This window comes from Lycorma delicatula, chromosome 13 (assembly GCF_047948215.1).
Source record: "Lycorma delicatula isolate Av1 chromosome 13, ASM4794821v1, whole genome shotgun sequence".
NCBI lineage: Eukaryota > Metazoa > Arthropoda > Insecta > Hemiptera > Fulgoridae > Lycorma > Lycorma delicatula.
Window position 1 is genome coordinate 9,467,441 of NC_134467.1, and position 27,662 is coordinate 9,495,102.

Below are 27,662 nucleotides of genomic sequence, written 5' to 3' on the forward strand. Positions count from 1 at the left end.
AACAATAAATTTTATAATTCTTTTCTTACTACTGTTGCCAAATTTAGGTAAAGGAATATTTCTTTGATGGGTTAATGTTTCACGCTAGCTTTATTTTTCTAGAGGTAAATTGTTATCTTTTCCAACTACAAATGGGGAATTCGCTCTTTAGATGACTCATGTATACATAATTGGGTTGTGGTAATCCAGGGTTTTGCTTTTTAAACTAACTTCACACTTGAACAGTGTTAATGTGACTTAAATAATTACTATTAATGTAATACTAATAATAATTAATTTGTGGGAGAACTACTTAATTTGTAATTGAGCTCCTTTTTGCAGTATGTTATGTCTATTTTTTACAGTAATCAACATTCTTATTTTTTATTGAAAATTTGTGCATATTACAATAAATATGCATGTTAGTTTTAATAGAAATATCCTTTCCTCCCAGCAGGCCTATCCACAGGTTTATTTTTTATTTATACATTGTTATGTGTGTTTTCAGGTTTTACATGTATTTTATTTTTGGGTTAAATGTTTTAAGTCGTGGTCGTGCCCCTCCAATTCCAGTAGGGCACAAATGTGATGTGTTTTTTGTTTCAGGTACAACATTAATTTTTACAAGAATTAGTTTAGTTTTAATGAATTCAAATTGTGTTAACCTGTGGAGAAATTTATAAGGTATTTCAATTTTTTTGCGTATTTATATTTCAGTTATAATAAACCATCACTTATATTTTTTACTAATTTTGCTTCAGAATATTTTAAGTTTGTTTCGGATATGGACATTTGTGATATTTTGAATAATTGTTGAGACAAAAAAGTTTTAGTTAATGAGTAAATAAAAAAAACAATAAAGAAAAATGAAAACACTGGTTTCAAAAGGAGCAAAATTATAAAAATTAAAACAAATTGTCAAATTCTTGAAAAGAACTTAATGATTTATTAAGTATATAATTTCATTATAACTTAAGATTACACAGTACATATAACTATATTTCATACATAACAATTTTTTTTTTTTAATTGAATTGTTAATTTTTTATTTCTTAATTGTTTTAACTAAAAAGTTTTAATGGCACAGTAGTTTTGATTTGTTAAATATTTTAGGGAATCAAGTACGCCACAGTGCTAGTTACTAAGGAACATACCTCTGAAACAATATGTTTTTATTTTCAATTTAATTTTGATTCAATATTACTAACTTTTTCATATTGAAAAGGAAAATTTGGATTCTTACAAAGTATCTGAAAAATAATATTATAGAAGATTATCATGAAAACTTGTTTCTAGTTCAACATCGGTGAGTAGAATAATAAAAGCCATAATATGTTCCCACCTATATGTTTTATACCTGCAATTTACTTTTCTCAGAGACTGTTAAAGTGGTGTTTTATCATACTTTGTATGCAAATATTGCCTGACAAATAAATCTCCATTTGGTGACTTTTTCAAAACACTTATAGTCCTCTAAGGAGTTGATAAATTTTTCTAAAAACGTTTTTACCAAGTAAATAATATCTAAGAACAGAATTATCAAATTTTAGTCTCCTTGAATTAAATAAAACATAAATTATTTGAAGCAAATTGTTAGGAAAAAAGAAACTGATAGTTATTTAGAAATAATAATTGTGGTCTGTAATAAACTAGGTAGAAAGTTGCCAATCAGTTGGATTGAAGAAAGTAATTTTGATCAGTTTTGTAACAGAATCCTGTGCATCATCAAAGTGGCCTACAGCTAATTTATGTCAATGCTAAATACTTATGACGCAATTACAGAATATTGATAATTAAAAAATGATTCAATTAGTGAATCCTGGATGTGATAGAAAACTCATCCCATACAACTTGATGATTCCATAACGAATGGAATGTTTCGGAGAGTAAAATCATGGAAATGGAATGTTTTGAAGTACTTAAATTTCCAGTGGTCAAAGTCATATGATCCATGTAGATCATCCAGGTTAAATATGTTGAGTGCAATTAACATTTGCTATATGCTATTAACATTTTTTAATAGCTATGTCCATAATAGCGAATGACATAATTTATAAATTGTACTACCTTTGTTGTATTCTATTTAAATGCTTATTTATTTTGTCCCAGTCAATTGACAGGAAGTATGTGGGTATATCACCTTTTTAAAAGTCTTCAGCACACTATCAAAACGCCAAGGAAAGTGACAGGGAACTCTGTTCCCTTTTTTATTTTATTACTTTTTTATATTTTCTACTTTTGAATAAAAATAAAATACAGTTTATTAAATGATTCTTGTATTTCTAATTTATATACAATATTATTTTCCTTTTTTTCTGAATTGTTCTGTCTCTTTTCTGCCTTCCCCCATTCCTTTCTCTTTATTTTTCAAATGGGTATTTTACTACTGAACTCTAATATCTTGATTTTCTACTATTATATATCACTGAATATTTGTTAAGTCTTTCTCTATGATTTTTTTCAGTTGTGTTTCGGATTACAATATTAACCTCTATCAAACTAGACAACAGAACTGTTTTCAGGTTAACTCAACACAATACTTTGATTTACAAGAAAGAATCATATTTTGCTCCCATTACCATTTTTAATTATTAAACCGTTTAAAAAATCTTCCCACCAATTTAAAAAACAATATTACAATAAATGATTGAGAAATTTTTATACTCAAAACAATAAAATTTTCAAGCGGTTTTAGTGTAAAACCATCAGAATATGTTTAATTAATTTTAAATTTTAATAAATAAAAATTAAAAAGAAGTAAATATTTTTCAGTAACTATTTTATTCGATTATATTTTTCACTACAAAATACCAAATCTTAATTTAATAGTATGCAGATATTGGAAATACATTTTAAATACGTATTGAAGACGTTATCCAAAGATTATAGCAGAAAGTCATAAGACAGCACAAAGAGCAGATGAATATTGTTAGAAATGGTGTTCGATACAAATGACAAAGTTAAATGGAAAGGTCGACTTAAAGGTTTGTCTAGAAAAAACAAACGAGAAATGCAAAGTTTAGTTTGAGAAAGTTAGGCGGGCATTGTATCAGAGTATATATGGTAAATTAAATTAAATTTGGGCGAAAAAATATAAACGATTTAAATATGAGAAGTTTTATTAATACAGTATTCAGAGCAAGAGGTAGGTTGTTGTTACTCTTAAATGGTTTATTGAATAGGGAGGCTGAGGTGGAAAGAAACACACACTCCCTTTGCAATATACAGGAGTACAATTTCTAAGTTCATGTCGGATTTTCCAAATACTAGTTCCGGTTCAAAATGAATTAGAAGTGAAGAGTATTATTTGTAAATTGGATGGAGAGGACTGGACTAAATCGGTTATGTCCAGGATGCAGTAAAATTTAGCGGCCATAGGTCGAGAATTTTAAAATTTTTAATCAGAAAGACTCAATATTTTTTGAGCAGCCTGTCTTTCATTTACGACTGTTGAGCAAAACTAATATTGAACATTATTTAAAATAAACTTATTTCTTTTTGCTTTGCATTCTTGAAGCTGACTTTGCAAATGCCGTCGTGGTCATGCAGAACATACAGTAGTATTTATAAGTAAACCTTTATACGTCTTGTAACTGTTATAATTCTATTTTACGTAGATAAACACAAATTATTTTATTTGTTTATTGTGTTACGCCATTTCCTTTACAGGACGAAGAAAACATTTTGTGGCGGTCGGAAATCATGAAAAGATTCTTTGTAAAGGGTTTCCCGTGTTACATACTGGTATGCTTAGTAAATTTTATTTTTATATTTGTTAATTTATGCGTATTACATTATGTTTATAAGAGAAAAGTTTAGATCTTTCTACCAGATCAGGCGAAAATCAGATCTTACTTCGAGTGTTTTATGGTAGGCCTCTCGGGGAGAGATTTCACATGTTAATAAATTCTCAACACACCAAGGTTGCTACCTCAGTGTGGTGCGGAAAGGCAACCGATTTTTTCAGTTTATATAAGTGTACGTAACAATATCGGTTTCATTCCTCATTTGATTTCCATCATGGAAATTTCAATCGAGTTACACGGCTTTCCTTGATAATAATGACGATTTTATCGTAAAGGAATCGGCTGTAGTGGCTCCTTACTCCTTTACTATTCTTTTCTTTTGACCGCCTTATGCAAAATCTAACCTCAAACTTATGTATAGTTGAAATATCATCATAAAAACTGTGATCGTGGAGAGGCTGTATATACTGAGGGTTCAATGAAAACACTTTGTTTTGTTTTTCAAGATATACTCATAATGCTCTTATCGCTTATGGGAAACCAATTTAAATTTAATAACAAAATATATAAAACCAAGGATAGATTTGGAGGGTAACACGCTATCAGTGATTTCTAAGTGAACTATTCCTATAGGTTACTGAAGAAGAGAATATACGTGATGATCATGAAAATGCAGTTGTTAGAACATTTTAGTTACACGGATGACACTGTATTAGTATTTAAAAAATAAATTAATCTAAAATTTAAAAATAAATCTATTTAAAAATCTAAAAAATAAATTAATAATAATAAAGAAAAGATTTTGGAAGAAATGAACAAATTCAACAGTTTCCATCAATGATGGAAAAATAGATAAATGAAACTATTAAATTTTTAGAAGTAACGATTAAAAGAAATAATAATAATAATCAAGATTTTGAAATATACAGAAAAGAAACCTTTATAGATAACATAATAGCTTATGATTTGAATCACCTGATGGATCATAAATTATCGACTTTTAGATACATGATAGATAGATAGACTACGTAAATCACCATTAAAGAAATCGGCATATAAAGAGTTAGACATTTATCAGAAAATAATAGGTATAAAAATAAACGAACAGAAAAATGAATAAAAATAGAATTAAATTACATGAAATTAAAACATACACAATAACATGGCGTAAATTAACATTTACCGGGAAAGAAATTTACCCGATTAAACAATTCTTTAGAAAACAAAATTAAAAAATTGTTATAAATATAAATAATACCCTAAAAAATTTTTTTTAACAGCGACATATTTACGAATGTAATGGTATATATATTTTTAAGATATTTACGAATGTAATGGTATATATATTTTTAAGATATTTACGAATGTAATGGTATATACAAAATAAAATGTAAATGGGATGCAACATATATTGGACAAACGAGAAGAAGATTAAAATAAAGATATAATGAACGCATGAGATCTTTTAAAAATCTAAAACAATATTCTAATTATTGTGTTATTATTATGCGACGCATTTGATAAAAGGATACTCCGATGAAAATGGAAGAATCTATGAAATTAATTCACATCTGTTAAAAAAAGGAGAATGAACGTTTTAGAAAATTTTAAAATCTTTAAATAAATTAAAAAGTAACAATAAATGAACAGATTAACAATCAAGAGGATGTCATTTTCAAGAAACTTAATTTACTGAAAACAGGAAATAGATAAGTATAACTGTTAATAACAAACAAGAAGGCCAAATAAGGCATGACATGAAATATAGGGAGGGGCGTTGACTAAATGCTATATAAAGATTAACAGAAATTTAAAAGTATGATTACAATAAGTTTTGACAATGGAGCGGTTTTGAAACACATCAAGAAATAAAAGAATGAAGCTAAGAAAGGCAAACAGTAGTTAACATAAAAATCATAGTAATGTTCTTAGCAGAAAAGATAATAGTAAATATTATCTTATAACAATAATTTTTTGCTTACGAGATTTTTATTAAACATTTATCAATATAATTAAAATCAGTTACGATACTTTAAATATGTACCTGAACTGTGTTTTATATTTAGATTAATTTCCGGGAAATCAGAAAAAAAAATTTTAATTGGCAATAAATAATTGAAGGTTCAAGGAAGTTATACATGCTCCAATTAGTGAAATTTGAAAATGCCCTTGATTTTCAAATCTGCAAAGAAAAAAAAAAAAATTTTTTTGCAAGAAATAATTAGGTATTGTACAGTATTTCATTTTTTTTTTAATTTTTACATAATACTATGCACATTTTGTCTTTTTTAACGTAATTTAGTACTGTAGTACATTATTATAGAACAACATCAATTTTTTCTAAATTATGAAATTTTTCTGTACAATTTTTGAGTTTCATTATTCTACCACTGTAAATAGTAAACCCCTAAATCGAAAAAAAATGTTGGTCCCTTGAGATTCGAATTACAGAGATTTGTGCAAAATTGGTCCCAAAAAAACTCACCGTTGAACAGAAAAAGAGGGTGGAAATGTGCCACGAACTTGTCCTGATTTTCTAAAAATATGTTAATAATGGTGATGAATCTTGGATATTTGAGTACAACCCAGAAACCAAATGCCAGAACAAGGAGTCGAACACTTCAAACTTACCACGTCCCAAAACAGCAATCAAAAATCAAAACCATGCTAATTTGTTTCTTTGATAGTAACTGCATTGTCCATAAGGAGTTTTTAATTGCATGATAGACTGTAATTCAATATGTTTACCAAGAAATTCTTGGAAGACTGCGGAAAGGAGTTGCCCACGTGAGACCAGCCATCAGACAACTGGATGCTACATCATGACAATGCACCTTGTCACACTGCACACTCAATTAATTAGTTTTTGGCAAAGAAAAACATTCCTGTAGTTCTTTAACCACTTTATCCACCTGACTAGAGTTCCTGTGACTTTTCCTTGTTCTTTAAAAAAACAACTCAAAGGACACCATTTTGGAACAGTAGAAAACATTAAAAAAATGTAATCTGAAGTATACTCCGGTTTCTAAGTTGCAACACTGCTATGAAGAGTGGGAAACTCTATCACCTTCAAAATAGTTCCTTTGGGAAGCCACACAATGCTTTAAATAAAAGGTTTTTTCTGAACCCGTCTCATTATTTTATTTACAGACCTCGTATGTATCAGCAGGTCGAGCGCTAACTTTTTAACGCATCTAGTACACTTTTGATCTACCGGATCTTGGTTATCCGGAAATTAAATCATTTAGCTCTATGTTCTGATTGCACTCACTCACTGTACGATCTGATCTTTCGCTAAATACGCTCAAACCCATGTGCTAGCGCAGCTGTAAAGTATAAACATAAGAAGACTAAAAAGTAGAAAATAAAAAATAAGTAAAAAAAAATTTTAAAAACATCACTCTTAAAAGCTCTAAAAGGTAAAAAATAATTTTAGGTCGGTATTTCAGAAAGGATTTTTTACAAGCTCCTTTTTCAAATTTTTATTTAATATCTCATTTTCACATCATTGAAAACTTTTAATAATATTAAAGATTTCCTTAAGTAATAATCTGATTTCTTTAATAAAACATTAATTTTTCTTTCAGAGGAAAGAAAAATTGGAATTTGTTTCCTTAAATAATATATCTCAGGCCACCTTACTTACACATCTCAGGCTAAGCTGGGATACATTACCAGATTATAGATGACTTGATTACATTTTTTTATTTTAAGAAAACCTATTATTTATTTTTTTTGAATAATATTTCATCAAATTGGGTAACTTATCATAAATAATTACTTTGATAAATAAAATTTTAACCCCATAAATCAAGAGGGCTTAGGCTTAATTAGATCTGTACTTAAAATCAACTTTTTTTTAACTTTAATTTCACGATGTAGAGACTAGTCAGATTATAAATTTTCTTTGCAAAGAAGAAGTTGGAGAATCTGTAAAGGAAAGAGCAAGAAAAACAGAAACAGCTTATCAGATGCAATACACATAAAATAAAAAAGCACTATCCATCATGTCAAAATAAGACATTATGTGGTTGAACTGGAAACAATATATGCACATTCTATAGAACGTTTACAAAAAATGTCGGCTTTTAAAAGAAATAAGGCAAAATTCTGAGGAAGATTCTAGGCCCGATTACAGTAAATGAAGAATATAAATTAAGAAGCAATAAGAGATTAACAATAAAATTGAAAGGATAACAACAATCAAGAAAAGAAGGTAAATGTTCTACTGTCATATTAAAAGTATGAATAAAGATAAAATAGTGAAACAACTCGTGGTATTTTGCAAAATAGAAAATAAAAACTAGGTTAAGAGAGAAGTGGAGAGGAAAAATAACAAAATTAAAGATGTAGAAAATAAGTGATTATAGAAATGTGATAAACACATGTATTTAGAATGAATAAATATACTATTATACAATATTTCAATTATAAGTGAACTTACTGGACACTGACTGTTTCCAAGTAAACTGTTATCACCTCATTATCCTATTGTAAAATGAACTAAATAGCAAACAAATGTATTTTTGTAGATTACTCAACTCTTGTCTATATAATTATATACATAATATGAGAGAGATCTTTGACAACAACAATTTTGAGTGAAAAAAAGTTATGTTGTACAATGTAAATATATATCAGAGATTTACAACAAAAATTTTATAATGCATTAAAATTTTCTATCATAACATAAAGTAGTTCTGCATACTACTCATATCTACCTATCCATATAAATAATATGAGAGATGTACAACCACTTAAAAAAAAAAAAAAATCTAACCGCCGTATTTACTTATTATTTTGATGTATTAGACTGTATAGATCTAAGTAGAGGTAAACATCTGTGCTCAGTAAGTGCAGATGTTTACCTATTAGAAAACTGTTAGACTTTTAATTTAAGATAATTCCTTCAATAATTATTATCCCTTACACCATTGACCACCACATTCTGCGATACTTCGACTGATCAGTTCTGCTTACCTTTGCATCAATCATAAAACTTAATAATTTTTTTTTTACTCAATAAATATTTATATATAAATTACATATATAAAATTTCATATATATTACAGTTTTTAAAATAATTTTTAAAAAATCGTGTGTTTGGGGCATGCAAGGTAAAAACTTACCTGCCTTAAGTTGTAACATATACAGAAATGAGAAAAATGTAATGTTAAATTATAAATATTAGATAAATTTTGTTATACAGGGTCATTCACGGGAACCGGATGTTTTTGAAGTGGGTTGTACTCAGGCTTTCGTGGTGAGAGGGGGACATGGCTGGTGTCTTGACGTTTTCTTTGTTCATAGCATTTACATTTTAGTCGTTGAGATGGAGCCGTGGACGCTAGACCAACGCCTGCCTGTACGCATATGACAGTTTTGTGCAAAATGACGAATCCGTAACTGCTGTTCACCGAGATTTCCGCCGTCAGTTTAATATCCATCGTAATGCAAGTGTCCCTTCTCGTAACACAATATTGCGACGGGTAAACAACCTTCGAATAATTGGTTCAATATTAAAGAAAAAACCACCGGGTCCCCGATGAACTGCTAGCACTCTGGAGAACATCGAACGAGTAAGGGAAGCCATTGTCAGAAACCCACGCCGCTCTATTCAGAGGCATTCAGCAGCGCTTCAAACGAGCACAAGTACGGTAAGACGAATTCTGCGTACAGACCTGCATTTCCATCCTTACAAGATAGCCGTCTTGCGGCAGTTAAACAAGCAAGATTTCACGCAGCGATTACAATTTTGTCGACAAATGCTTACCATTTTTGAAGAAAATGAAGATTTGTTATTGTTAATGAGTGATGAAGCCCATTTACATCTGAATGGCTTCGTCAACAATAAGAATTGCCAGTATTGGGCAGAATGAAATCCACATCAGCTTCACGAGAGACCACTTCATAGCCCAAAGGTGACTGTCTGGTGTGCAATAGGAAAGGTCAGTGTTATTGGACCATATTTTTTTTAAGAAAATGACGCTGCCGTAACTGAAACAGCTGATAGTTACATTGCGATGTTGAATACGTTTTTCATCCCTGAGTTATGAAACCGGGGAATCGATTTTCAAAATGTGTTATTCCAGCAGGATGGAGCTACAGCGCACACAGAGAGGGCAACAATGGCTGTTCTCTGTAACTTGTTTCCGGGACGGATCGTTTCCAGATTTGGCGACATTCCTTGGCTCCCTCGGTCCCCCGACTTGAGTAGTTGTGATTTTTTTCTGCGGGGGTTTCTGAAATCGCATGTGTACGGCAATAAACCGCGTACATTGGAGGACCTAAAGATCGCAATTCGTCATCACGTCACCCAGATTGATGTAGACATCCTGCAAAGAATTGAGGCCGGTTACTGTGAAAGGCTACAACAATGTATTGCCCAAAATGGACATCACTTGCCGGACATAATTTTTCGTTCATGAGTAAGTAACAAATGCTTTGATTTAAAAAGTGTTTCAGTACCAATAAAACTTTTTTAAAGTAAATATTCAATTTTTTATGATTATTTTAAAAACATCCGGTTCCCGTGAATGACCCTGTACTTGTTATAAATTATGCACACTTAAAAGAATGTTATTAATTTTTTTCCTTAATATAAGATTTTTAAAGGTCTTAACAATTCTCTAATATGGACATTAAAATGTCTTTTTAAAGTATAACTCTCGTTAAAAGATTTCTGATAAACGTTATAAAAAATGTTTTTCTTTGTGTGTAAATTAAATATGCTTCTTTAAATTTAAAAGACGATTAAAAAACCTTTTTGCAGAAGTTACAAACATAACTTTTCTCTTTTGTATGAATATTTAAATGTAAATTTAAAGAAGAATTATGATTAAACTACTTCTGACAAAAATTACAAACATAATTTTTCTCATTTGTATGACTATTTTAAAATAAAAGAATGATAAAAATCCTTTAAGCAGAAGTTACATAACTTTTCTCTTTTGTATGGATATTAATATGTGCCTTTAGAATTTTTTTACAATTAAATGACTTTTGACAAAAGTTACAAAGATAATTTTTCTCTTTCGTATGAGTATTAATATGTACCCTTAAATTGCATTCTTGATTAAATGACTTTTGACAAAATTTACAAACATAACTTTTCTCTTTTGTATGAATATTAATATGTACCTTTAGAGTTTTCTTACAATTAAATGACTTTTGACAAAAGTTACAAAGATAATTTTTCTCTTTCGTATGAGTATTAATATGTACCCTTAAATTGCATTCGTGATTAAATGACTTTTGACAAAATTTACAAACATAACTTTTCTCTTTTGTATGAATATTAATATGTACCTTTAGAGTTTTTTTACAATTAAATGACTTTTGACAAAAGTTACAAACATAATTTATCTCTTTCGTATGAGTATTAATATGTACCCTTAAATCGCGTTTTTGATTAAATGACTTTTGACAAAATTTACAAACATAACTTTTCTCTTTTGTATGAATATTAATATGTGCCTTTAAATATTGTTTACAATTAAATGACTTTTGACAAAAGTTACAAACAAATTTTTTCTCATTTGTATGAATATCAAGATGTGTTTTTAAAGTAAAAGAACGATAAAAAACCTTTTGGCAGAAGTTACAAACATAATTTTTTTCTTTTGTATGAGTATTAATATGTGCCTTTAGATACTGTTTACAATTAAATGACTTTTGACAAAAGTTACAAACATATTTTTTCTCATTTGTATGAATATCAAGATGTGTCTTTAAACTAGAAGAATAATGAAAATCCTTTTGGCAGAACTTACAAACATAATTTTTCTCTTTCGTATGAGTATTAATATGTACCCATAAATTGCGTTTTTGATTAAATGACTTTTGGCAAAATTTACAAACATAACTTTTCTCATTTGTATGAATATTAATATGTGCCTTTAGATATTGTTTACAATTAAATGACCTTTGACAAAAGTTACAAACATATTTTTTCTCATTTGTATGAATATCAAGATGTGTCTTTAAACTAGAAGAATAATAAAAATCCTTTTGGCAGAACTTACAAACATAATTTTTCTCCTTAGTATGAATATTTAAGTGTAATTTTAAAGTAGCATTATCATTAAATGACTTTTGACAAAAATTACAAACACAATTTTTCTCATTTGTATGAATATTAAGATGTCTTTTTAAAGTAGTAGAATGATAAAAAACCTTTTGGCAGAAGTTACAAACATAATTTTTCTCTTTTGTATGAGTATTAATATGTACCTTTAAAGTGTTTACTTGTTTAAATGACTTTGGACAAAAGTTACAAACATAATTTCTCTCATTAGTATGAATCTTTAAATGTAATTTTAATTTACAATTTTGACTAAAAGACTTGTGACAAAAATTACAAATAAAACTTTTCTCTTTGTCACGTGTAATATGTGTTTTTAAATCATTAACATGAATAAGAGACTTTTGCCTATTTCCTTTCTGAACAGGTAACACATTTTCACTACTTACACTCTCGACTAAATCTTCTGTCGTTACATCAACAAATGCATGCTTACAATCACTGGATTTTTCTTTTATAATTCCATCATGTACAGAATTATTTATACATCTCTTACAAGTAACACAATTCTTAGTACTTCCCTTGATCATTCCTTTATCGATAGTAACCTGTAAAATTAGAAATAACTAATAATTACAATCGAAAATGAAAAGGAAACACCAAAAGTCCAATGTCTGGTTATGACGGAACAAAAATGGCATATTTTTTTTTCATGAAGCACACTGTTACAGGGCAGCATACCTCAACTTTGCTGTTCCTCAGATTCCTGCAGGACTCAGTTTCCAACAAGATGGTGTTTCACTACACTTTTATTGAGATGTTATCATGTTCCTGAACAATGCTTCCCCGGATGTTGGATCACGCGAGGAGGTCCAACTGCATGACCACCCAGATAATTTGACATTTAGATGATTTAAAACAAAAAAATTGTTGAAGGTGTTTGTCTAAAAATGCCACAGATGCACCTAAACACCTGGCAAGAGTTAAATTATCATCTAGACGTCTGCCGAGCTATAAAATGTGCATACACTGAAGTTGACTGACCTACATTAAAACATGGAGAGTTGCTGTGTTTATTAAAAAAAATTATTAAATTATATTAACTGGTTCTCCTATTGTAAACAGCACTTTTGGATACTTTTATCTGGACACCCTGTAAATTATAGTACATATATGATCAAACTAACCAAACAATATTTATATTATAAAATTATAATAATATAAGATTATAAATAATAATATGAACAATATGTTGTTAAAAAAGATTATGAAAGTCCTATTTTTAACAGTCAGACCAAGGAGTAACATCCATCCGTCTTTAAATTTTAAATCTTTTTTAAATGGTTTATGGTACATTTGATGATTCACATACTTAGGGTGAGCAAATAAAAACCAAATTGAGTAAGGTTCAACTGCAGTTATTTGTGTGCCACCTTTAACAATGCTTCTACTAGCACTATTATTGGTTGTATGTTACTCTAATCTACTGTCAGTTGTAAACTAATTTACAACAATTTACGAGAACAAACTGAAATACCTTAATTAATCCAAACAGGTTTCTCAAAAACATTATTCATCGACAGATAGACCCGATATTGTGCTTTTTGTCAGATTGTGCACAGTTTCATTTATCTAGGGTAATGAATGAAAATCCTCACCATGCGTTTGAGTGTACATATTACTATGAGAAATCAGTGTACAGTTCTGGTAATCATATAGAAGGAGGACCAATTTTTTTTTACTGTTAGTACAAAAGTGTTCTACTCTTGATCTCTTTGTTAACAGATTGTGGAAAAAATTATGGCTTCTTCTAACAAGACGAAGAAACAATCTGTTGCACATGAAACAATTCAATAGCACACATTCATGCAAGGCTACAGCCTTGTTACTGTGAGCAAGGGATAGTGGCCTCCTTGTTCCCCAGATTTGTGTAGTTGCAATTTTTTCCTTTGGTTATTTAAAGGATTGGAGTTTATAAATCAAACTCTTACACTATTGATAATTGAAGGAGAACATTCAGAATAAGAGACTGAAGTCACCGACAACATTTTGCATCAGGTGACTCTCAGTATGATTACTTAAGCATTGCAGATACACAGGGTGCTTGCATCAAATATCTTTTCTAAAAATATGGTAAGTATGTAAGTTTTCCTAATGCAAATACAGAATTAAATTTTATTTCATTTTCATTTCATAGATAAAATTTTATGTCACAAATGTGTTTAATCTGTATCAAATCGATTTTAAATCGTATACCTGATAATTGAAATATGAAAAGCAAATACTATTAAAAACAAATCACCCAAAACATATTAAGTATGAACCCTTTCAACAACTTAGTTTCAAAACATCACTCTATTGACTTAGCATTCACACAAACGCTAATAGGCCTATGTTAATTAAACAGAACTAAATAGAATTAAAAACAATTTTTTTTATAACATAACTAACTGAAGTCGCAAAACATACATACATACATACACACCAATGAAATTAGCAAGAGGCAAATAATGTTTATTACAATATCCAATAACTAATACTTACATAATCCGGATAAAATCCTATCTCTTCTTCTGCCTTCACCGTATGTAAGTACTTATCATTTATTTGAAGTTCATCGGTTTTCATATTTAAATTAAGCTGTAATGAAACTTCTTCATTTAAAGATATCTCAGATTCCTTAAAAAAATATAATAAAAAACCTTACAAAATGTGAAAACTACCAATATTCATTCAATAAACAATATTTTTTTATTCTGAATGGAAGTTAATAATACCATCATATCATTATAAAATAAATTACAAGATAAAAATAAATGTGATTAAAGTTTATATCAATTGTTCACATAAAACACGTGAAATAATGTTAAAAAGGTAAATATATAAACATAAAAGATCACAAAAAGATAATTCACAATTCAGAGGGCGCTATTGAAAATTATTCTGAGCATATATTTATATACATGTTAATCAAAATGCAGATAAATTGTGCGTTTTTTGCGTATTTAAAAATTCATTAACATAGGAATGTTGTTTCGATGAAAGAAAATTTTTTAATTGTATTTTGAACTATTTGAAAAATCCTTCCACCAACTTATATAAAATACAATTAAAAAAATTTCTTTTACAGAAACAGCATTCCTCCGTTGATGAATTTTTAAATAATACTACTTATAAAAAAGGTACAATTAACCTGCATTCCGATCAAAATGTACATAAATAATTGGTGGGAAGATTTTTCAAATAGTTTAGCAATTCAGACAGAAGTGCAATAAGGCCCTTTCTTGTAAGATGAAGTTATTTGGTTCAGTTTAGATGGATATTATTATTTTTTAAGAATAAGTTACAATTTTTTTTAGTAAAGATTTCATATTCATAAATATAAGCACAAGGATAAAATAATATATATATATATATACATATAAACTCGATTTGATATTTTCAGGGAGTGCCAAGATTTGATATACTTTATAAAAGATTATATGTAGGCATAATAAACATTTCATACAAACTGTATAATTCCTAACTATAAAAAAAAACAAAAAAAAAAAAACAATCTGAACCAGTCAGTATAAAAGACAAGAAATAAATTGAGTGAGAATGATGGTAATGAATTTTTTGTCATAATCATTGTTTCATGCCAATCTCTGTGGCACAACAAAAACATTTTGACCTTTCTTCAGGAGGTCCTGGGTTTGAATTCTCATCACGAACGACATTTTCCACGTGCTACAAAATTCATTACCATCCATAAGTAACTTTAAGCAAGCATAAGCTTGTTACTGTAGAAATAAAGATTTATAAATAGTATATGATTATACCGAGCTATATTTTTACATTTTACTTTCTTTCTTTTTTTACCTTTGTTAAACCGCATATAAATTATGAAAGTTATTCAGAATAGCTAATATAAATCATACATTTCTAAATTTCCCTTTTACTATTATTATACTATCATAAACTCTACAAAATCTCTTATAATGGTATATAACCAGCTGTTTCAAAACCTAATAACAGCAAGCAGGAAGAAATTAATGAAACTGAAATATTCAAATACCCAGGGAAGATTATTGGACATCAACATCTCTTATAAAGAAGCCATTATGTTAAAAGCAGTAAAATGGAACTAGCCTATTGATTAACTAAGAATACCTGCAGTAAAAAAATTGATATCGTTGAATGCTAAACTAAGTCACTACTGTACAGTTGTTTGATTGGAAGCTCTATAACCGATATAATATCTGACATTTGACAACTAACTTCTAATCGAAAAATTTCAACAACAAAAAGTCTTACAGTCCATCAAGGACAGAAAAGAAGACACAATAATGAAATTTACAACCTATGGCAACTGAACCAGAGAAACTGAAAGAAATGAAAATAACCCAAGAAGACTAAAAATGAACATTTAGTGCGAGAAAGAATTTTTCCAGGTTTCCAGGAAAAACAAAACCACGAAAGAAATATTTCTTCCTATTTAAAATACCGAAAAATGATGAAGAGATATGGAAGAAAATGGATGTGAAATAACATGTATATTGAAAAAATTTGATTAACAACAAAGATGAAAACTAAACATAAATCATGTAAATTTAGACACAAAACACTCATATTAAAAGTTATTTAATCCCCTTACTGGTTTTTTGACAAAATAACTCGTCATTAACTACCTTGAAAAAAGTCGCCCTTGACAAAACGATTTGTCAATATGAACCGACCTGTTTTATGCTGTTTGTTGACAAATTACAGCAATGTGTGTGTCTAGTTCCACTGTTACTCTAATTTAATGGTGAAGCGCTAGTTGCATATCGTTTCTCTATTTTATGTCTTATCTCATATTGTTCTGAATAGCTGTTACTATGGATTTTTCTTTGTTTTATGATTCCTTAAGTTACATTCATATTAGTTTTATTATTTCTTTGTATTGTTTATTGTTTTCATAATTTTGCTATTACTTTTGCATAATTTTCAGTCATATTTTTATTTCTAACTGTTTGTGTCTGTAGATAAGACCATACGTAAATAACAGAGTTGTTTACTATAACCTAATTTTAGTAATTTTTTATGCGAATAAACAATCTTTGTGTTATTATTTTAATTACTAGTGTTTTACAATATTATTGATATAACAGTTAAATATTGTAAGTGATATTTATTAGTCCAACATGGTCTGTTCATCACGTGTAAATGATAGTGATATAATTGAACTTTTAAATGATTTAGCTCATGGCAAATAAGATGATTCTCATTTTTTGGGCAATATTACCAATGATGAGCATGATGAATGGGATTTACAGCCTCCTGATAGGTATAAGACCTTAAATATCTGTTGCTTAAAAAAAGGCAAAACACTGGGCTTCGAATAGGGCTTGAAAGGGCTTATTTATGATGTGACCACAAAACCTTGCAATGCTCAAATATTTACTGGTAATCCATGAATAAACTTCCCAACTGATGACCCTAACAATGTAAATTCTTTACGCCAAAAATTTCTTAAAAAAAAAAAAAATAATACTAAACCAGTATTTGAGATTTCAGCTATAGAATCCAACTGATAATGATGAGATGCTTTTGTTTCTAATTGTATATATGCTGTCAGCAATTATTTGGAAGCCACAAATCAAAAATCAAAAGCCAAAATTTGGAAGCCAAAAACAAAAGTTATCATACAAACAAGCCCCTTTTTACAGTTATTGTATTTGGAAAAATTTTATACCATAAGGGTCAAACTTCTGTTACATTTCCAACATTTTACTGTGATAATAACTAACCCATCTCCAAAAAAATAAACCGATTATTTTAACATCTGTTACCTTTATATTTTATAACAAATTCATATACACCTGAAAAAAATTTAGCAGTTGATGCAACTTTACCACTGCAGAAATGCAGGCTAAGTAAGCTTCATTCAGTTTATTAAAACAAAAAGGACACACTTTGGCATTAAGACATATGTTATTTCAGTCAGAAAAAAGTTATAATTATAAACGTGATTGTTTATGTAAGTGGAGACAAAGAAATTATAAAAAAACCTAAATCACGGCAATAAGAAAGCACTTATTGAGCAAATTGTTGAAATTCATTATAAAGTCATTTACCAAAAGAGGTTGGTCGTCTGTAGAAGATGATCTTATGAGAGTCTGTGAAATTTCAAGACGTATATTCCAGATACAGATAAAACCTACACAGAACAAGTTGTGCTGTTTGTTTTGCAAGCAACATAAGAAAGGAATTGCAATATTATTGCTGCAAATGTGATGTTGATCTTTGTCCCTAGTTTTAGACATTTCCACACTAAGAAGGAATAAAAAAAATATTTCTTAAAAATCTTTCAATATTTTAAAAACATTAAAATTCATTTAAAAAAAATAATTATTTATAACAAGTTTTAAATTGAAATATGATAACAGCAGATTGGCAAGTGCGAATATAAATTGTTACTGTGTGATCTTGAACTCTTGCCTAAATTCATAAACACTTACAAACTATTTTCATTAAAAAAAATTTTTAATTAATTTTTCAGGTAAAGTGTTCATCTGTATCATGTTTTTTTATTGTGAGAAAAATATATATAGAAAATGTTTATCACATCCTTCAGTCGTCATAATTCATTATTATATATATATAATTATTTTTTTCATAAGAAAGCTACCTATTATATTGGGTATCATGATTCGACTTCTGGAAAATTTTGACATATCTTCATATTTCACATCCGCCAGACTCCAAAACCACTGTCAGTTCAAAAGTTTATAAATATATATATTTTTTTATTAAATCAACCAAAGTACAGAATTTACAAAGTAGGAAGACTTATCTAATTTCACTATATATGCAGGAGTGCTCTCATGATTTACTCGCATCATCGGCTGTATTACATATTCACTTCAAATTACATTACAAACTTTGTAAAATATAATAACATATCAGGCATTTATTTATTTTTTTTTAACATTAATAATTAAATTAAAATTAAATCTTAAAAATATTTACATATGTAAAAATATGACGTCAAGGCAAAAAATCAACTTAAAATTAAAAATCCAAAATTAAAATTAAATAAAAATAACTTTAAGTTAAGCAATTATGCAGGTTGTCCATTTAACTGAACTTACTTTACATTACTGATTGAAATATATTAAATTATGAATCACATCAAAATAGATGGTGGTGCCATCTACTGCAGCTTTCAAAATACTGTCACCCACATATTCTGTCTGAAGTTTGATCACATTAAATCTATTTTTATGTATATATGTATATTGTTCTGAGAGGATCTGATGGTCTGGATTGGGTAGCGATTACGAAAGAGAAAAAACAATAAAACAGCACATCAACATTATTTAAAGTTTGTTAAATTTATAATTATACCAGAAACGCAAGAAGAGTTTATGCATCAACTAACTGCAAAATCAAGCCATGAGGGTGGAAATGGAGGTAGGCTTTTTCGAAAAAACATATTATCGCTATAACCTTCTTATTAAGTAAAATATCAAATTTGTTTCAAACTCCTACTATTCTTTGGATAAGGGCCTAAAATTTATATAAGTAAAGTTTTTTGATATCACCAACCATTGGCCCGGAGGGTGGAAAACATGAGGTTTTAAAGACAAAAAAATCATACCTCCCTTCATAGGCAAAGTATCGAATCTGTTTAAAGTGGTTGTTAGTCCTCTAAATATTACCTAAAACTTTTGTCTGAAACAATTTTTGATATGACCAACCCTTACGGCAAGGGATGACCAAAATGTTGCTGGAATTATAAGAAGATGAGGCTTGTCATATGCTAAAAATCTGCAACTTTTTTTACATGTAACCTTTGTCATATTGAGTAAATTCACAGTCTTTATTAACTTTAAGGTGGAAATCTTTTTAATCCCCAACTTAACACTTGTGAAATCTACCTCCGCTTACCTGCATGCCGAAAGTGATTTTTTTTTTACATTGTATGATAAGAAAAGTATAAAAATAGAAACTTAAATTAGTTTTTTTATCATATTCATTGCATAAAAGGACATAACATGATTTTCTGCTAAAATAAAAAACCGTTAAGGGGTTAAAAAATAATTATAAATGGTACAATTAAAAATTTTTAATTGCTAAAACAGATAGAAAATTCCAACAATTAAGATAAAAATAGACCAAAAAAAGAAAATTGTTTTATTGTTTTAATATAAATTTACTGAATGGATGCAGATAGATCAGAGGATATGAAGGAAATTAGCCTTACACCAGAAGACACCACAGATAAGATAAAATTAAACAAGAAAATCAAGAACAAAAACACTCACAACAAACACTTTCTATACTAGAAAGGGCACAAAGATCAGAACATATGATAAAGTACTGGGAAGACTAAAAGGCCTAAACAGTCCCATAGAAGAGACTTGGATAATGGACTGACTTTATATTGACTGACTATATTCTAAAAATGTTAATGTAATTTGTTCAACTTGTGAACAATAAAGCAGCCCCACCACGGTTCAACTCCAACCATCAAAGTAAACTAGTAAACACTGTTTTTATCTCTTACATCCACTAGTTTTTAAATCCATGTAAAAAAACTTACCTTAACTACGATTTGAACCTGAGAACCTTCAACATCGAAAATCAGCTGTTGAACAACTGATTTGCAATGAGTTTACCAGCCTGGTGGGCTAAATATATATATAAATGAGTTAAGAGATGGCCTGTACAGAGTCCAAAGTCTACGTATTAGGTAATAATAATTAAATGATAATACAGTGGGACACCAACTTTCCAAATTTCTTTTTTTCTTTTACTGAAATACATTTATTTTTATTTCTTTACTTTATGTGTTTCCTATTAAAAAATTGAATATGTGCAGTACATATGATAAAACGATTTTATGATTTGGCCTTCAAAGGTCCATCTGGGTAGTTGTTGTTCCACTGCAGGCAAAATGTAACACCCTTACCACTTTATTTTCGACTTTTAAATTTTCTAATTTAACTACGTTGGACTCTTCAATTGCTAAAGGATCTTTTTCAATATCACCATTAATATCAAGTGGTTCCTCTTTCAGTTGTTCAAAACCTATTTGCTGTAATAAAAAACAATTAATTAATGCTACAAAATAAATAATATGTTTATATTATTTGTATAATTTATAAAATTAACATAAATTGTACCTTTAATTCGCTTTCACAGTGCAGCCAGTGTTAAATTATTATTATTATGTGACTTTAATGTGCCAGGTTTTATATGGGGAAAACTTAGAAAATGATTCTTTTGCTATGTGTTATCATCCAAATTTAAATGTTAAAAATGCTGCTACTTACCTTACAGATTTTTCAACAAACTGCTGTAATCTTTTACAGTCATATAATTTGTTAAACTGATGCAGTATTTCTCATGATTTAGTTTTTTCCTTATCTTATTGATATTAGTATTGCTTATGGTGAAATTTTTATCGTGATAAATACCATTTACCTTTAGAGATAACTACTTAAGATTATGAATTCTAATCTTTTATCTCATAAATACTAATTAAATTATACAAATATTCATTTTGTAAGATATTTTTCCACAATATTTTAAGACAATTTTCAGCATTTACTAAATAAAAGTTTGATAGCAAATAATATTTATTTTTTATATCACCACATAAGACTGAATGAAGTTTGTACAAGGAACATGGAAATTGAATTTTGTAGCGTATGAAAAATGCCATGCCTGACAAGGATTTGATGCTGATCATTGATATAGAAATTTTTGCTGAGGAATTGCAACTTCTTATTAATATTTTTGATAGTCATGTCCAAAATGTAATTTTTGAAGTGGTTTTCTAGCAAACCTATCACAATTATTAAAAGAAAAAATTGCATAAGCTTCAAAAACAATACAGATCTACTTATTATTACGAATTACTTAAGAATGAGATTTAAGAGTGTATGTAATACTCTTAGTCGTTAAGAATTATTAATTATAACATTAAAGTTAAGGAATCTTTATCTAATCATTGCAAAGATTTTTTTTAATTTGTTGATAAAAACGACTATAGATCTTCTCAATCTCGTATGCATTTTGAAAATAAGAATCCTGATAAGGGCGTTGATATTGCAGAGCTTTTTACTAAAATATTTGGGAATGTCTATACTAAGAATGATTTTTCCTAGACTGAAATTACATTTAACTGTGATCGCTGCAGTAACATTATTCTGAGAATGATGTTGAAGGTACCGTTAGCTGATTTAATAATTTTTTCATGGGCCCAGAAAATATTTATCCTCTTTTAGAGAAGAACTGCTCTGCCTTTTTTGTACCGGTTTTAACCAAGTTCCTAAATTGTTCTTTAAATACAATTCTTAGGTAAGTTAGTTTGTATGAAAATTACAACTTGCAGAAATAAATTTGCAGTTCCTGAAAAACATGATTTTCAGAAGGTAAATGTCTTTGCAAACAAACTTGTATGAACACACACACATATATATATATTATACAGTATTATAATACTGTTGATGATGATGGTTATTATCTTGATGCAATTTATACTAATTTTTGTAGCGTCGCTGATATAGTTAATATCAAATTACTTATTAGAAAACTTGGTGCATGTAAATTTAATAATAAATAGTTGTCTTGGATACATTCGTTTTGTTCAAAATGAATTCTGTATGTTAAAAATGATAATTTTACCTCTACTTATGTTAGATCTAGAATAAGACAAGGGGTTCACCAATAATAAGGCATTTGGGTTCTAGTTTTTGTAATATTTATAAAGGACATGAGTTTAATTATATGATTTTCACTTTATTTATTATTTGTGGTTGATATGAAATTTTTAGGCAAATTACAAATCTAGTTTATATTCAATTACTTCAAATCGACTTAAACTCTATAAAAATATGTGACTTATTTTTCATATTCAATTTGTAAGGTTTGCAAATGTTGATTAATTATTTACTGAATAACACTACTTAAATCAGAGGACAGATTTAATATTTTCCTATAAAATTTTGAGTTATTTTGACTATCCTAATTTACTGCAACCCTATGACTTTCATATACCAACTAGATTGCTTGGCCACAATTTTCAATATTTTTATATTTCAATCATAGATCACCTAATACTAGGCCATCTTTACTATGTAAAATAGACTTAACCTGGCTAAACATTTATAATAGTAGATTAAGTACCATTATAATACCTAATTAAGAGCTATGAATGATAATTTTGTTATGTCCTTATGATTTTGTATTTATGGGTTTCATTCCCGTCTATTTGAATCAAATAAATAAAGTTTAAAATTTACACACTAACAGAAATTTAAAAACTTACAATATCAATCATCCAGCCCCTTTTCTTTACAATAGAAATGAAAAATTACGCCTTAACATCAAAAATAATTGTAAAATTTTAGCAAGCACTTAGAAAAATCATTAAACTACCAACAACCCGAGGTAAGATTTCAATTCCAAAATCCAGCAACAGGAACTGAAAAATCCAAACCATCTAATGAAATAAAAATAGACAAAATCATTCAAAAATTAAGCAAAAAGGAAACAGGAGATGGCTTCATTGCAGCAGGATTACAGAAACAATCATGAAACACACCACTAAATAAAATTGGGTCTGTAATTGAAAGGAATTGCAACTAACTGCTTAGCCTTCAATGATGGTATTACAATTTTCTTGGAGAACCTCAAAAACGCAGCAAAACAATAAACCACCTAAAATAAATTGCAGGGAAAATAAGGCTAAAAAGACTTCAAAAAGGCAGAATTCATGACCAACCAATCAAGATTCTCCCAAGTTTCTAAAAACAAAATATGGAAAAATCAAAAAAGTCAACAAACTTAAATATACAGGAGTAAAATCCAAATTAATGGTTTAGATAAAGAAGCCAATCAAACAAGAATGAGAAAAATAAAATTAGCCTACCAACTGACAAATAATATTTTCAACAAGTGAACATCTCAATAGACGCCAAAATCAGGCACTAAAATTCAATAATCAAACCAAAAGACCTATTTGCATCAGATGATCCTCCGTTTGAAATCAAATAAAATAAATGGAAATATTTGAAGGAAATAGTACAGTATTCAACAATGTTCAGAAAATCAGTAAAGATTTCAAAGAAAACAAGAAAAAAGGAACATTTGGTCCGAAGAAAGAAGCCAAAAATAAAGCAGAAGAATGAAGAACTGTAGGAACACCAGGGACGAAAACACACATCAGAAAGAAATGAATTAAAAATATCGCTTCATGGTTCTCATTCGGCAAAACATACAAAAACGATTTTAAAAAATCTTACATGCTCAGATGATATAACAGCTTCAGTCATGTGAAGTGGCAAAAAAACGCTTATCATTCCTGTTACGTCATCCTGTTCAGTCTGTAATTTAACATTTGTATTAAGAGGTAGAGCTTCATTAATAAAATTATTGTTTACAGGCCCATTCATTATCTGTAAAAAAAATCCAACAAAACAGGAACAAAAATTAGAATAAATATCTATAATAAAAAAAAAACTGTTCATAAATACCTTTTTATTGATTGTTTTTGATTTATGTTTTATGGCGGTGGATAAGATTATATTTGATAACTGACGCAAGCTTTCTTAATTAAAAAGATAAGAACAGGCGAATAACATTAGTACATTGATTGCCATGTGCTCCATATGTGGCTCACATGAAGTCTGTGAGGCCATGTGTCATGGCCCTTGGCTCTGATTCTTTGAATCACAAGCCGTGTGAACTATATATGGCTCATATGCATATCCTTGCAAGAAGGCATCATGAACCTCATACGGCTTGCAACAGAATTTTTTTTATATTGGAATGTGTAGTTACAGCCTCACAGTTAGCAGCACGAATCTTAGCTTTCCAGAAATTTCATGCTGAGAGTAGTGATGACATGATTAATCCAGCTGCTTACATACGCGTGAAACAGTGAATGCAGTAACGTTTATATTCTGTTTTAACATAAATAAATACTATGATTTAATGCAATAAAAATTGAAATTATTGAACTTAAGTTTTTAATATCTCGTTATATTATTTTGTAATATTTGAATTTCATATTTGAGATGGAACAAATGTCACCAACAAGTAACAAATTACAAGAACCGGTATAAAGTAAAAGCGTTAAGCTAATGTACCTCACTAAGGTAAATACAGGCGATTCCAAATTGCATGGCAATCTCTGTCTCAGAAAAGCCTGGTTTGTTCAGAGAACAGCATGAAAGATTGAGGCATAAAAGAATGAGCTATATACAATCACTTCTGAAGGACTGTGGAATTGAAGTTCAGTGTGACAGTAAATTCTGTGTTCTGGAAAAAATCATACAATGTCATATGGTAAAAGTTAAAATGCTTACTTCGGTTGGTGAAGTGGTGTATGCTGATGTCTGCATAAATGACATTTATGGTCACAGACATTATTTAGTTTTTAAATACAACAATACAACTTTCAAAACAACTTACCTTTTGAGCAGAAAAGATGAAATGAAGGAAAAGTTGCTTTATTTTATTGAAATGGTGAAGACCCAAGCTACACTAAAATTGAAAGAGCTTCATACTGACTGTGGCAAGGAATTTGATAATGCAGGAGTTAACTAAAGAAATAGGTTTCAAGCATTCTATGATTATATCTTATTCTTCACAACAATCTGGAGTAGCTGAGAGAGAAAACAGAATAATTTGTGAGGCGATAAGATCCAGGTTGCATTCTGTAATCCACTTTCCCAAATCACTCAAGAGTGTAGCATGAAGTAGTCCTTTCTGCTACATATACATTAAATAGAACAGTACCGACAAAAGTGATAGGAAAAGGCCCCCTGTTGGGTTATTTATTAAAAGAAAAGTGAATATCAGTCATCTGACAATTTTTGGAAATGAATGTTTTATTTGGATCATGAACCAGACAAAAAGAAAATTCGATGAAACGTCATTAAAGAGTATATGGTTGCATATGCAGACTGCAGTTATAAAGTTTATTTTCTGGATAAGTAAAAGATTGTCGGCAGGGATATTAAAATTAGACCAAAAACATTACAAGAATCTAACTCATAACTTTTCTTACATACAAAGTAAAGACGACCTGAAAAAGCCAGAGAGAGCTGATTCTTGAAGAGGGATCAACAGATGAAAATTTGATTCCCTTGCAGTAGCAACAGATAATGAGGATAGATACCATTTAATTAAACACTTTCAAATTATAAATAGGCTATGCAGAGCTTCTGAATGGAAGAAAGTGATACATGAAGAAATAAATTCTCTTCATCAGAATCAAACATGGCAGCTACAGAAGCCTCCAGGCTGTCAACAGTTGATGGGTGTTAGCTGTCAAGATTGATTCGAATGACATCATTAAATATAAAGTAAGACTAATTGCATCATTCTCAAACGATTGGCTTGTCTTAACATCTAATTAAAGAATGTCGGTTTACTTCATGTCAATTCAAAGCAAACTCTCTTAATAGATAATCTCTCTCTCTCTTTTTCCTGTTTAGCCTCCGGTAACTACCGTTTAGATAATTCTTCAGAGGATGAATGAGGATGATATGTATGAGTGTAAATGAAGTGTAGTCTTGTACAATCTCAGTTCGACCATTCCTGAGATGTTTGGTTAATTGAAACCGATCCACCAAAGATACACGATCTAGTATTCAAGAAGATAATCTTAATAGATAATCTAAGGGTCATTGAACTTACAAATAAACAGATGCTCCACAATAAATCTAAACTGGATGCCACTAAATGAGGAAGCTGGTGAAGTCAGCTACATTCCAAAGGATTATCATCTGCTTAAAACAATGAAGACTCATGGGAATGAAAATTAAATGTTAATTATAAACTTGTGAGAACTTGAATTATGATCATTGTGGGGGGGGGCATCAAGGAGTATTAATATTTATTACAATGTTTATATGTACTTATTTGTTTAAAATATAACTTACAAATTTTACTTTTGCCACGTAAAACACGTCGCTTACATAAAATATTTTACAACGAACTCAAATGAACTTACATCAGGATAAAACCCACACTACGATGCATTAATACAAAATAAAAATTTAACTTAAATATTATTCATTTATATTGAATAGTTTAAAAATACTTACTGAGATAAACAAATAAGAACCCCAACAACAAATAATACTGAATTTGATTATAGATCTTTAAGTAACAACCCTGCCCAAACAACGTTAAGCGTTAAATGATAATGATTGATGCCAACACAAGCAATTTTATACTACAAGACATGATGTATGTTGGGGAAATAAATTACATATATATATATATATATTACGTAACAGATGTATTAAATAATTTTCCATTCAATGAACATTTAAAGTTGTTTATACATAAAAAAAATTACCGAAATTTTCATAAAATTCTTAGAAAAGACTATTTTCTTTAAATTTATTAAAACAACATGATGCGAAGTTTAATAATAATAATGTTTTTGTTGTACGTAAAAAGAAATACAAAAACAAAAACCAACATAAAAATACAAATAAAATTTACTTTACTAAATTAAACAACAAACAATCATTTTTAATTGATTACAGATTCTGGTCCATGACGGTTTATGATGACATTTATTTCACAATATGAACTTCTACAGTGACAAACCGACCCGAATTTTTTTATTTTTTATAAAAAATATTTCAAATATTTTAAAAGTGATTACGTTTTTACGTTGGTGGAGGAAAAATTTCTAAAGAAACCAACCGCCGGCAACGATACAGCTGTTTTAAACTGGCGTCAGTCAGCTGAGGGTTTATTTTTTTCATCATCTTCCAAACCGGGTACAACACCTTTTTTATTTTCGCCTTCTTCGTCAACACGCTCAGTTTTCTGAAAAAAATATAATTTTTGTATATTAATCTAAATGGTACATATGTTATACAATTTAGATTAATTAAATTTACATTACAGTAAAT

General features: G+C 29.0%; 2 protein-coding genes across 3 annotated transcripts; both read right to left on the reverse strand.

The window, feature by feature from the left end:
* Positions 1–2,825: 2,825 nt before the first annotated feature.
* On the reverse strand, positions 2,826–26,969 carry LOC142334012 (uncharacterized). 2 transcript variants are annotated; one of them, XM_075381679.1, is made up of 6 exons: positions 26,838–26,969; positions 24,027–24,179; positions 20,687–20,812; positions 14,293–14,427; positions 12,198–12,356; positions 2,826–2,969 (listed from the first exon to the last, which is right to left on the reverse strand). In XM_075381679.1, the coding sequence occupies exons 2-6, from the start codon at positions 24,174–24,176 to the stop codon at positions 2,958–2,960; spliced, it is 582 nt and encodes a 193-aa protein (XP_075237794.1). In that variant the 5' UTR covers positions 24,177–24,179; positions 26,838–26,969; the 3' UTR covers positions 2,826–2,957. The 2 variants fall into 2 exon arrangements, with proteins under 2 accessions (XP_075237794.1, XP_075237793.1); XM_075381678.1 differs by lacking the exon at positions 2,826–2,969 and adding an exon at positions 7,184–7,655.
* Positions 7,654–12,191, reverse strand: LOC142334009 (uncharacterized; the record flags this gene model as incomplete). The annotated part of the gene is made up of 1 exon (XM_075381676.1): positions 7,654–12,191. A coding segment is annotated over one exon (1,545 nt), but the record flags the coding sequence as incomplete, so codon positions are not given.
* Positions 26,970–27,662: the final 693 nt, after the last annotated feature.